At 53.2% G+C, this 12,416-nt stretch overlaps 1 protein-coding gene across 1 annotated transcript; it reads right to left on the bottom strand.

Moving 5' to 3' along the window:
* Nucleotides 1-1,122: 1,122 nt before the first annotated feature.
* Nucleotides 1,123-11,131, bottom strand: PGC (progastricsin). The gene is made up of 9 exons (XM_070456937.1): nucleotides 11,029-11,131; nucleotides 8,283-8,433; nucleotides 7,706-7,823; nucleotides 6,630-6,748; nucleotides 5,562-5,761; nucleotides 3,891-4,013; nucleotides 3,257-3,404; nucleotides 2,101-2,199; nucleotides 1,123-1,407 (listed from the first exon to the last, which is right to left on the bottom strand). The coding sequence occupies exons 1-9, from the start codon at nucleotides 11,088-11,090 to the stop codon at nucleotides 1,252-1,254; spliced, it is 1,176 nt and encodes a 391-aa protein (XP_070313038.1). The 5' UTR covers nucleotides 11,091-11,131; the 3' UTR covers nucleotides 1,123-1,251.
* Nucleotides 11,132-12,416: the final 1,285 nt, after the last annotated feature.

Genomic DNA, 12,416 nt, shown 5'->3' with positions numbered 1-12,416 from the left:
CCCGCCCCGCCCTACTGTCTGTCTGCCTGCTGCAGAGCCCGCTGGGAAACGTAGTCCTCCCCTCTGGGCGACGGCTCTGCTAGGCACGTCGGGATTTGTAGTCCCAGCCTGCGGGCTCAGGCCTGTGCTGGGACTTGGCGTTTAATTTGGAAACTTTGCTCCGTTTGGTTTCTACCCCTTTTGCAAGTTTTCTGTTTTCAGGAAGTAATGTCACGAACCACAGATCATCACAATAGCCCTGTGGCCTATTTGACCCCAATGAGAGGCATGCAGTGTGCTGGCTTTCCTGGAGTCTAGGAAAGAGGTAGGGTCCCAGATGGTGTGCTGTTGCCATAGAAACCCCTCTGTGTCAAACCTCATCCTCCTGGTTTGGAATGGGGTACCAGACCTGGATCTTGAGCATAAGGGACAAGGTTGATCAGCATGGTGAAGGAAATATGACTATAAAATGGAGCCTACCTCCTCTCCCATCATCAGTTCTCCATTTAGCCCTCCCCACCTAGACCTCATTAGCTGGAGCTTGCAGGTACACCACCACCATGTTGCTGAACAGAGAAACTTCCTGACCTTTTCATGTCACCCTCCCCTGCTGGATGTCACAAGATGCTCTGGTGGCATCAGGTGATGTCTCCCTAAAGGACACACAACTGTTACAATGTGCATTGTCCTCCAGCCTTCTTCTGAAAGCTCCTAATGCAAACTTGATCACTGATAAGGAGGAATAAGCCTAGATTTAAGACACATGGGACCCCTAGTCACACTGCTAGTAATATGTGTGGGTAACTCTGGTGGTAGTTTGGTAAATTAAGTCAGCAGAGCATTTTGGATTGTCCCTTACAAAGGAATGCCCTGCCTGCATGCCACTACCACTGTTTTCCCTCTCCAGAGAGAAGCTGTGAAGAGACTCCAAGCTTTGAGGGGTACAGGGCCCACCCCCAAGCCTACCTCGTGCCCTATTTCTCTTAGAATCTCTGTGACCCACCACGAACCTCCTAGAAACTCAGGGACAACATGGTCCAGTAGAGGCAAAGTTGCCTCTGACTCTTATTGTCCCATTCCCTGAGCCTTACAAGGCTACGACTGCCCTCTAAAAACAACAGGATGGCCGATGTGGAGAAGAGCTGTTTATTGTTAGAGAAAGTCCAGAGTCCAGAGAAGGGAGGCTAAATGCAGAGAGGAAGTGCAGAGAGAACCCCCTGTAGGGTGGAGTGTCCAGAGGGAGAAGGAAGCGCGGGAGACAAGGCGCTGAGTCTAGGCGGCCGTGGCGAAGCCCACCCTGTTGTTGCCCAGGTCGTAGACGGAATAGTATGACCTGAGAAAGACGTCCCCGAGGATCCACAGGGGCTGGCCATTCTGGGAGGGTAGGTAGGTGACCTCCACCCCCAGGATGCAGTAGCTGTCGTCATTCTGCACAACACACAAGGGCAACACTCATTCATCAGCTCACAGGTGGACGGGGCACTGCTCAGCCCAGAGCCCCAGGCCAGCAGCACAGATACAGAAAAGGATGAGCCAGAGTTTCTACGCTTGAGGCCTCAGAGGCCAACTGAGCTGCCAGAGCGGGGCTGGCTGGGGATTCTAGTGTGGCTGAGGGCAGGTTGCAAGGGCCCTCCCCCTGCAGGATCTCCTCAACTCCTGGTAGTAAAGCCTTGAAGCCAGATCAGCTTAGGTTCAAACCTTAGCTTCACCCTGACTAACTGCGTAGCCAATGAGTTAACCTCTCGGAACCTCCAAGTTTTTATTTGTAAAATAAAAATTCATATCTCCCTCATTAAATGTTATGACAAGTCATCAGGAAAATGTAGACAAAGTGCTTCAGTTGGTGGCTGACTCTTGTAAGTGCTCAACAGAGAGCCAGTGACTCTCCCCCTTAATTAATAATAATTATTAATAATAGATGATTGCTCTGCTCTTTCATAGCCTGGTTCCAGAGAAGGGGGTTTAAAATCCATGAGAGGGGAAGAGAAATCAATGCTGCAGGAAATGGCACAGTTAAGGGGACCGAGTGTTTTTGGCTCCTCACAGCTTCCTCCCATCCATCACCCACCTCCATCCCTGATCTTGTGCCCACTGGCTCAGCCTGCAGGAACCAGGACTTACATTGAGGATGTAGGAGGCAGGTGGCAGAGGGAACTGCACGCCATTGATGACAAAGGTGAGGGTGGGCAGGTTCTGGATGTTGTTACAGTCCACAGGAAACTGCAGAGAGGAACAGTGCCCGGGTTGCCTCATCTCCCCTCTGAGAGAACCTGCCAACCCCATCACTGCAGCCCCTGGGGTCCTGGGCCCGAGCCCCCAAGCCTGCTCTTGGACTGGAGGCTGCAACATCAATACTGCTGGTGTTACCCATGAGGACTTGCAAACAGAAGCTCCAAGTTTTAGAAGCTGCTGTACAGAGGGTAGGTTGTCGGGGGACCTGAGTCACCTATCTCAAAACATGCCTCTTTCTTGAATATCCCCCATGAAAGTTTAAATCTACGCCCCTTCTCTGCAAGTGTCCTTTTAAAACAGGTCTGATACACTACTATGTGCAAAATAGATGGCTGATGGGAAGCTGCTATATAGCACAAGGTGTTGGGCTGGGTGCTCTGTGATGACTAGAGGGGTGGAATGGCGGTGACTGGGTGGGAGGTCAAAGAGGGAGGGGATGGATATATGTACGCCTCTAACTGATTCTCTTCACTGGACAGCTTTACACAGCATTGTAAAGCATCTATATCCCAATAAAAATTAAAATAATAAATAAATAAAATACACAGTTCTGTACAAAGTATAGCTCATCAGCCCACCAAAGTTAGTGAGAATACCTTAATTATGCAAACCCTTTGGTAGGCTCAGGAGGGGGTAAGGATGGGGGCAGGGCCTTGCCCCATCCACCTCCCAAGGTGGAGGTGAGGGAGCTCTGGATTCAAGAGTTATTCCTTGTTGCTGTTGGGCTTGGTCCCACATTCTAATTATTTAGCTCTTACTGCAAAGCCAAGCAGGTGTTTAACCTGTTTCCTCTAAGTGGTTGAAGCTCAGAAGAACTTCTGCCTATTAGTGACCTCCCATACCAGCACAGGCATCTGGCCCCCCTGAATCAGACTTCCAACCCGCAGCCAGCCCCCGCCCCAGTCATTCGGGGCCCCCACCTCCAGTGCCGGGAGTCAGCGAGAAACACCGAGGCCAAGAATCAGGCTATTCCTGTGCTCCCAGGAAAAACCATAAATGCCTCCTGGTCTCTCCCAGGGAAGGGGCACGCCTCCGCTGCATGCACCTGTCCATACTGGTCCTCCTGGGCCCCCGTGGCCTGCAGAAGGGCACTCAGGAACTGCTGGGGCACCGTGAGCAGAGATGTGCCGGTGTCCACGATGGCCTGGCAGCCTGAGTAACACCAGCCTGTGGCCTGGTCACCAATGAGGAACCTGAATAGTGAGAAGATGGGCAGTCTCAGCACCTCCCAGCTAAGGGCAGCTAAGGGATGGGCCGCAGTTACTGAATCAAAGTGCACCTCAGGAAGATAAGGATTCTACAGACGTCAATCCAACCATCCCCCAGCCTCATAACAGAGTCTGTCCAAGTCCGCCTGAATGGCCATGTTTTCTGTTTCTAAAAAGTTCCACAGATAGTTCTAGAAAGACTGATGGCCAGGGCTATTGATTCGTTGTAAATACTTTGAGTAAATTAGTCCCTCCCCCCACACACCCCAGTTTCTAATCTCTAAGCCCCTAAGGTTGGATGACAGGGTCTGAAATGTCTGGGATTCCAGACCCTGCCTCTTCCTGTGTTGTCTCTACCTCACCCACCTTCTCCAGGCCGACCAGGGTCTTGAAACCCCAAGACCTGGATGTGTGTGTGCGACATCCTGCCCGAATGAAGTGCCCACACCCCTGGGGCCCACCGCGACTCACTCCTCAACGCCAATCTGCCAGTACAGCTCCTGAGTGACAGGGGCCCAGGAGATCTGCCCCGTGTACAGGCTGCTGTCCACACCCCCGAAGATGACTGCTCCTCCGTCATGAGAGCCCTGTTGGCTGCAAAATGTAAAGCGAAAGGCGAGTCAGGAAGTGGCTGTGGGTAAGGCAGGAAAGTAGAAGTCCTGCCCTGGCTCCAGACTCGGGCTCCCTGAGGATAGGACTGAGTCTCCCCTCAGACTGGGGCTCCCTGAGGCAGGGCTGTGTCTCTCCTCAGCCTGGGGCTCCCTGAGGGCAGGGCTGTGTCTCCCCTCAGACTGGGGCTCCCTGAGGGCAGGGCTGTGTCTCCCCTCAGCCTGGGGCACCTGAGGCGGGGCTGTGTCTCCCCTCAGACTGGGGCTCCCTGAGGCGGGACTGTGTCTCCCCTCAGACTGGGGCTCCCTAAGGGCAGACGTTGTATCTCCCACCTCTGACCAAGGCTGGGAATTCCCAGTGCCTCCAGCTCTCAAATGAGGCAGCTCCACCAAGTGCTTTCTCTGGGAAAGCCTCTGGTCATCTGGCCTGCAGCCCTGTCCCACCTCTCTCCTCTGCCTTTCACTTCATGCTGCTGGTGGAGCGTGTCGGCAGGAGCCTGACTGGGGCCTAGTTTGTTGTGTTTCTGCTGGAATCGGAGGGAGGAGGGGCCCAGGGGGAGTGGAGGGCACGACCTCCCTGTTAGACGGTAGACGAGCAGGAGGGTGGCACTGGGCAGCGATCCTCCAGGCTAAACTCAGAGCACTTGTAAAGAGGTCAGCAACCTTAGTAACAGGATAATATTGCTGAAAGTCAAGTTCAAATGACTAAGCCCTGGGGAGTAGATGTTGACTATCTCTAGAAGGTAGTTGTCTAATTCTACAGAGAAAAGATGGAAAGTCCCCTCCAGGCCACCCACCACTTGGCTCCAGGGCCCGTCCACGTAAATAACCACGTTTGCTCGTGTTTGTGGTAAGAACAACAATTTGTTCGAGTTCATAGTGGACTGAGGCCAGAAGACTTGGCTAGAACAATAGATCAAAGGAGATGAAGCAATAGATTATTACACAAAAGAGGTGTCCAGGTAGAAAACATTTGGCCAGAAGGAAGTGAGTTCACTGTGGCTCTGGGCAGGCAGTCAGCCCTAGAGGTAGGGGAAAAGTGAAAGTGTTAGCCACACAATCGTGTCTGACTCACGGTGACCCCGTGGACTGTAGCCCGCCAGGCTCCTCTGTTCATGGGATTCTCCAGGCAAGAATACCAGAGTGGGTTGCCATTCCCTTCTCCAGGGGATCTTACCCACCCAGGGAATGAACCCGGATCTCCCTCACTGCGGGCAGATTCTTTACCATCTGAGCCACCAGGGAAGCCCCATAGACGTAGGAGAAGCTGCAACAATGCTCCAAGCAGAGTTCTGCCGGAGGAAGGGGAGATTCTGTCTTGGCCAAGAAATGCAAAGAAGTGACCGAGTGGGCTGGGGACAGATGCAGGGGTGGGGAGCGCGGGAGAGGAAGAGTCAGAAGCCCAGGAGGAAAGGTCCTGCCGAATGCCTGCTGGGAATGCCTGCCTCCAAACTTCAAAGTGTTTGAACCTCAGCCGTCCAGGCCCGTGGAAGCGAGTGGGCTGGGAGCTGGGGACTGCCAGGTAGTTCTTTACCTGCTGAGGTAGAAGCTGAAGATCGGGCTGGTGAGGGCACCCTCCTGCACCATGCCCTGGAGGACGGTGGTGGCCCCATCCATGGACAGGGAGGGGTAGGCCATGCCCATGATGCCATCGAACTTCGCATAGAGGAAACTGGTGCTCGGCTCGGTCTTACTCAGGCCAAACTCCTGGTTGGGGACCTGGATGCCTTGGACCTGGAGGGGACACAGAGGATGGGAAGTGATGAATGTAACTCCACACACCTCACTCTGGATCCCCCTCCTGACGCCCATCTATCTGTTCTTCATCCCTCCCCTCTCTTCTGCCACCTCTCTTCTTGACAGGTTTGAGAAAGCCCCTTCTCTTCCAAGGAGCCATCCTCACCTGCTGCAGCACCACCCACCCCAACCTGCTTCTCCCTGAGGCGTTAAGCTCCTTAAGGAAAAGGAGCAGGTCTTCCCAATCACTCTCTGTCCCCAGGACCTGGCACATGGTGGCCCACAGTGAGGAATCAATAAGTGAATGGATGAACCTTTTCTGGTTGTTTTGGCCGCACCTCACAGCATGCAGGATCTTAGTTCCCGGACCAGGGATCAAACCCCTGCCCTCTGCATTGGAAGCTCAGAGTCTTAACCACTGGACCACCAAGGAAGTTCCTGGATAAGCCTCTAGTGTTATGATTTTCTGGCCCGTATGGTAGAGCATGGGCTTCCCCGGTGGCTCAGTGGTAAAGAATCTGCTTGCCAACGCAGGAGACATGGGTTCCATCCCTGGCTCAGGAAGACCCTCTGGAGAAGGAAATGGCAACCCACTCCAGTATTCTTGCCTGAAAAAGCCCATGAACAGGGGAGCCTGGTGGGCTATACAGTCCATGGGGTTGCAAAAGAGGTAGACACAACTGAGCAACTAAACAATAACAGACAATGGTAGAGCACTGGGTGTTTCCCATATTTTTCAAAGGCATCCGTCTAAGTCTCCCCATCAGACTTTGAGAACTGTGAGGTTAGAATCGAGTTCACAGCCCCAAATTACCTTCCCCACATCCTGGGAAGAGGTGAGGGCTCAGCCAGCAGCATCACTCACCGTCAGGGTGTCATAGCCTAAGATGCCAGTGAGGCTGCCGCTGCCATACTGCAGGGAGAAGGTCTGCTCATTGGTGGAGTAGGTGGAGGACAGGCTGGGGTTGAAGCGGGTGTGACTGGCTGCAGGGAAGGGAAAATTCGGGAAGTCATGCTGGCCCCCTCTAAGGTCTGCAAGGCTGCCCACTTGTCTCCCATCCTAGAGCCTCAGCACACACACACACACACACCTCCCCTTCTGGCCAAGGAGTCAGGTGGGAGCCAACTGACATTCCTGGCATCGGAAGGCCCTTGAGAACTGGGCAGCCTTGACCCTAAAGCACCCACCCCCCAACCTAACATAGTCACAGAATCTTCAGATGCCCTAGGATGATGACCTCCCTTGTAGTGTGGGCAAGTTGTATAGTATCTATCTCCATTTTCCTGACCCCCAGCAGATCTCCTGATACATGGCGAGTGTCGAGAAATTACTCATCAGATGAAGGAGTGAATGGACCTCCAGGGTATTCCCTGATCTTTGCCTCACCCCGAGGAAAAGCTGGCCACACTAGGATCCTGAGACAGCCTAGGATGGGGCCAGCGAGGGGCCTTCTGGACTAGAGGTGTCAAGACCCAAACCCCAAGGCTTCGGCAGGGGCCAGGGCCACCCTAGGATGTGAACATCTCCAAAGACAGCGACAGGAGAAGGACCACGTCTGTGTCCTTCTCCCGTGTCCTTGGGAGAGTTCAGTAAGAACTTAGTAAATCGTGGTGGGGGAGTAGCATAGAAAGAGTGTTGTAGAGTGGAGTGGGCTGGAATGGCATTGCCCAGAGTGAACAGAACGGAGTGGAGTGAGCTGGGCTAGGAGGGAGTAGGTGAAGGAATATGTCCTGGTAATCAGAGAGGGACCACCCAGGCTCATGGCCAGTTCCTTCCCTCTGGCTTGGACATGGGCTGTGTGATGCTGGACAAATACCTGGACCTTTCCAGGACTGGAGCTCCCTGCCCACCCCACACCCCCGCCCCCCAGCGATCTTTACGAAAGTGCAGCCCTTCCCCAGTGGGTGTCACTGCCCTCCCCTGCCCAGCCCAGCACTCACTGCAGGCCTGGCTCTGGCAGTAGACAGAGGGCACCCACAGGTTGGAGGAGCCGGTATCAAAAAGGACCAGGAAGTTCTGTGGTGGCGTCCCAATGCTGATCTCGCCAAAGTAAGCAGCCTGGGTGGGGAGGAAGGGACATGGGACAGGCTGTTAGCTCTGGGTGGGGGCCGGGGGGGCGGGTCCTGCTTGTGGTGGGAACATTGGAGCCGGTCACTCTGCCGCTCGGCCCATCAAGCCCAGCCTTCTCCATGGCCAGAGCAGCAGAGTGGCCAGCCCCACAGCCCACACCAGAAGCAGGGGCCCGAGCCTTCCCTCTGCACTTGCCCAGAACCCACAGGCCCTCAGTCTGAGCCCGCCTGGGGCAGCAGCAAAAGTCTATGTGGACTCAGCTGCCGGGTCAGACTTTCTCCGGCAGTGAAGTCTCCGAGCTGGCAGGCAGGTCTGAGAGACAGGGGACAGCCTCCAGGGGGCGAGTGGGAGGGTGCAGAGAGGGAGAGTGCAGCTCACAGCCCAGGCCTGGCCTTCAGCCTTTGGCAGCAGGAAAAGGGGGAGCCCCAGGGAAGGGTCAAGACTCACGTCCATGTAGTCCATGGGCTCAGTGGCCACGCTGAAGTCACCAAAGTGGTACTTCTGGGCCGGGTCATACTTGTAGGTCCTCAGGAAGTCCTCCAGGAGGCCCTTCTCCTTCATGGTCTCACGGATGGACTTAAATTTCTTCAAGGGGATTCTGCAGAAGGGCTGGGATCAGGGCAGGGCCTTCCTCTTTCCTGCTGCACCTCTAATATCCCAATCTCTCTCTCCATCCCTAACTGTTTGCCTCAGGCTCCCTGTCGCTCTGTCCCTGGTGTCTGTTGCTTATATGTGTCTGTCTCCCTCTTTCTCCATTTCTGTCTCAATCTCTGGCTCTCTCTGGCTCTTTCTCCCTCTGCCTCTCTTTTTCTTCCTCTCTCTTTCTCTTTCTTGGAAAACTCTTCTCAGGACTTGCTCCAAGACTCAGAAGACAGCTACTTTCACCCAGGCCTGCCCTGACCTCATCCCATGGGTCATCATCCCACCCTGGTCCTCCACGCTCAAATACCCCATAAACTCTTTCCCAGGAAGGGGAAAGGAACTTCAGACATTACCCTTTGCAGGATTTATGTGGTTTGTTTGTTTTGGCCGTGCTGCATGGCTTGCTGGATCTTTGTTCCCTGACCAGGGATTGAACCCATGCTCTCGCAGTGAAAGCACAGAGCCCTTAACCACTGGACCACAAGGGAATTCCCAATTTGTGCATTTTTTTAAAAAGTTTTCAGAGGGACTTCCTTGGTGGTTCAGTGGTTAAGACTCCATGTTCCCAATGCAGAGGGCATGGGTTCAATCTCTGGTCGGGGAACTAAGATCCCACACGCTACACAACGCAGCAAAATAATAATAAATTAAAAAGCAATACATCATTCAAAAAATAAAAAGGCTTCAGAGATGGCAAAGTTAACCCCAAAGAGTCCCTGGTACGGTGGCCCTGGCAGTTTTCGCTGGCTGGATGTGACAGAGCACGGGCCCAGGGGAACAGCACTAGACTGGGGACTCAGAAGACAGGGTCCTGGTTCTTCTGCTCCGTGTCTGGCCTGGATCAGTCCTGCTTCTCGCAGGAGGCAGGGACCATGGGGAGGTTGGCTTGAGTGGTCCAGAGCCCAGATCAGCCTCTGGAACTGGATCTCCTGAATTATGGGTTTCTGCCCATGTCCTCCCAGACCTGCCTGCCTCCCCTGCCCAGGGGTCTCTGCCAGTGCCCCCAGGCCTGCATCCAGGCCTCAGAATTCCTGCTTCTTTCCCCATCTCTTCCCCCTTCCCTCAAGACCCTGCATTCTCCAGAAATTCTCTGCTAAACCCATTCACCCTGAGATACAAAGGCTGTTGATTGCTTCACACCACCACGACTCCAGAATTGGCATATTCAAAGAAGTTTCTGAGAGGAGCCAACTTCCCACCAAAAAAAGTGCCCCTTTAATGGTGCAGTCGCCGGTAGTGTGGCAGGCTGGGCGCCCTCTTGATGTCCTGTGAGCCCGGCCACCTCATCCCCTTTCCCTTCACACCTCAGCAAATAGAGGTTACATGACTGGTATTTCTGCTTAGATGATTTGGCATCTGTCAAATAAATTGGGGGGCCTTAAGGAAACTTTTAGCAAGTGTCTCCCTATCTAGAAATAATTATACCAGCCTTTTAAGGTCTTTTTTTTTTTTTTTTCAGGCAGTAGTCACCCCTACTCTCTCTTTTTCTGGTCTATCCTTTATCATCAGTGGGAGAAGGGATGGTGCTTCTCCCTCCAACTGAAAGCTTCCTGAAGGCAGAGGTCATATCTCTTCCCATCCTGAGATCTGTCCAGTGCCGACTCAGGGACTGAGTCACCCAGAGAGCTTCTGTGTCCTTTCCAACATGTGAGGACAGCAGAATGATGGGGGGTATGTATATGAACTAGGAAGCAGACTCTCCGCCAGACATCAAATCTACTGGCAGCTTGATCTTGGACTTCCCAGCCTCTAAAACTTTGAGAAATAAATTTCTGTTATTTATAAGTCATCCAGTCTATAGTAGTTTTTGTTGTTGGTGTTGTTGTTTTACTTGTTATTTTCTATTGGGATATAGCCGATTAGGGCTTCATGGGTAGCTCAGCTGGTAAAGAATCCGCCTGCAAGACAGGAGATCCCGGTTCAATTCCTGGGTGGGGAAGTTCGCCTGGAGAAGGGATGGGCTCCCCACTCCAGTATTCTTGAGCTTCCCTGGTGTCTCAGATGGTAAAGAATCCACCTGCAATATGGGAGACCTGGGTTCGGTTTCTGGGTTAGGAAGATCCCCTGGAGGAGGGCATGACAACCCACTCCAGTATTCTTGCCTGGAGAGTCTTACGGACAGAGGAGCCTGGCAGGCTGCGGTCCATGGGGTCACAAAGAGTCAGACATGACTGAGCAGCTAAGCCCAGCACAGCACATAGCTGGTTAACAATTTGTGAGAGTTTCAGGGAGACAGCAAAGGGCCTCAGCCAAGCATGTACATGTATCCATTCTCTCCCAAACTCCCCTCCCTTCCAGGTTGACACATAATATTGAGCAGAGTTCCCTGTGCTATAAGGTTATAACCCTGTTGGTTATCCATTTTAATTGGGGCAGAGTGTACCCATAGATCCCAAATCCTTAACTATCTCTTCCCCTAGTCCTTCCCTCCTGGCAACCATAAGTTTGTTCTCTAAGTCTGTGAATCTGTATCGGTTTTGTAAATAAGTTTATTAAAAAAAAAAAAAAAGCTGCCAGGGTTCCTGTCCCAGCATTCAGGCCCCAGACTCACTTGACCAATGCCACTGCCTCCAAGGCCTGGAGGGAGACCAAGGCCAGCACCATCCACTTCATGACGCTGATTTCCAGCTGGCTGCAGCGGAGAGGCAGCTCGGAGTTGTGCTGTTGCAGTGGAGTGAAAGCCTGAACACTCCTTCCTCCTTTATACCTCCGGGACCCAGCCCAGTCCCTGCCTCCCTGCCCTGGACAAGCATGGTCTCAACCCTGGGTGTACCCTGGGCTCCCTGTATCAGTCATTTCCGTGTGTGTTCCTTTGTGAGGGTGGCCTCAAAGGACTTTTCATCCTATTGACTTTTCAGAACAAGCAGTGGAGGCCAGGAGATGTGAGCGATAAGAGATCAAACTTGCTGAAAGATGGGGTGGCAAAGATGTACTTCTTTGCCCAGGAACCAGAGGTGTGAGCTGGGCATTTTGGAGTGAGGGTCAGAGGAGGGCAGAATGAGGGCCGTAGGGTCTATAGGCAGGTCTACAGACAAGTCCGTAATTCCAAAATTTCGGAACAAAAAACTCTTTGTTGAGGGGCTCTCCTGGGCATTGTAGGATGTTTAGCAACATCCTTGGCCTCTACTGACTAGATGCCAGTAGCTGTCCCCCAGTTGTGACAACCAACAATGTCTGCAGACATAGCCCAGCGTCCTTTATGGGAGCAAAATAGTTGAGTATCACTGGTCTAGAGGTGATACATTCAAAGATTCTGACTTAAGTCCTGGTTCAAGTACTCCCAAGCCCTTGAGGGATGCAGTTAGGATGTCTGGGGGATGATGGGGTCACTAGCTAGGATAAAGGTAATGATGATGATGGTTAGTGTGGTGCTGATGGTGGTAATGATGGCGGCATTATTAGCATGGATCAGATGATGGAGCTGGGTCGCCAGTGACTGAAGTCTGAGCTACTGGGGGTAGCTTTAGAGGACTTCCTGGTCAAACGGGGCATTTGGGGAAGTTCTCATCATAGTTCAGCAAGTGCTCAGGACACCCACATGTAAGCCACACTGGCTTCTGGTTGGGCCTCTGACACTGGTCTGCAGCAGCAGGAGGCCTGGCAGGGGCATGGGGACAGGGGGACGTCCCAGCCCCTGGTTCTGTTCTTCGTTGTCTCTCTTCTTCTGTCCCGTTGCAACTCTGCCCATGTCTTTAGTTCTCCTGAAACACCTGTGTCCCCCATGACCCTCTTCCCCAGCCCTCATCTGTCCTTCCTGCTCTGAGCCCGATCTCCCGTGTCCTCTTCTGTCCCTCATCTCCAGGTCCTGCTGGCTTCCCGGCAACAGGCTTCTCATCGCCTGAAGTGACCTGGAGCTGGCCCAGTGCCCACCAACCTGGCACTAGAGAACTCTCCATTTTAGGGCGAGTGGAAAAAGTCCCCACCCTGTATCCCCTCTGC

The sequence above is a fragment of the Odocoileus virginianus genome, chromosome 27 (genome assembly GCF_023699985.2).
Source record: "Odocoileus virginianus isolate 20LAN1187 ecotype Illinois chromosome 27, Ovbor_1.2, whole genome shotgun sequence".
Classification (NCBI taxonomy): domain Eukaryota; kingdom Metazoa; phylum Chordata; class Mammalia; order Artiodactyla; family Cervidae; genus Odocoileus; species Odocoileus virginianus.
This window is presented reverse-complemented; position numbering and strand designations above follow the sequence as displayed.

Excerpts from the sequence above, each read along its gene's own strand:
- PGC (XM_070456937.1), bottom strand. The coding sequence starts at position 11,090 with ATGAAGTGGATGGTGCTGGCCTTGGTCTCCCTCCAGGCCTTGGAGGCA. Across the intron at positions 7,824-8,282 it reads AGCCCATGGACTACATGGAC|GCTGCTTACTTTGGCGAGAT; the intron begins GTGAGTCTTGAC and ends CTCCCCACCCAG. Across the intron at positions 2,200-3,256 it reads AGGAGGACCAGTATGGACAG|TTTCCTGTGGACTGTAACAA; the intron begins GTGCATGCAGCG and ends TCCTCTCTGCAG.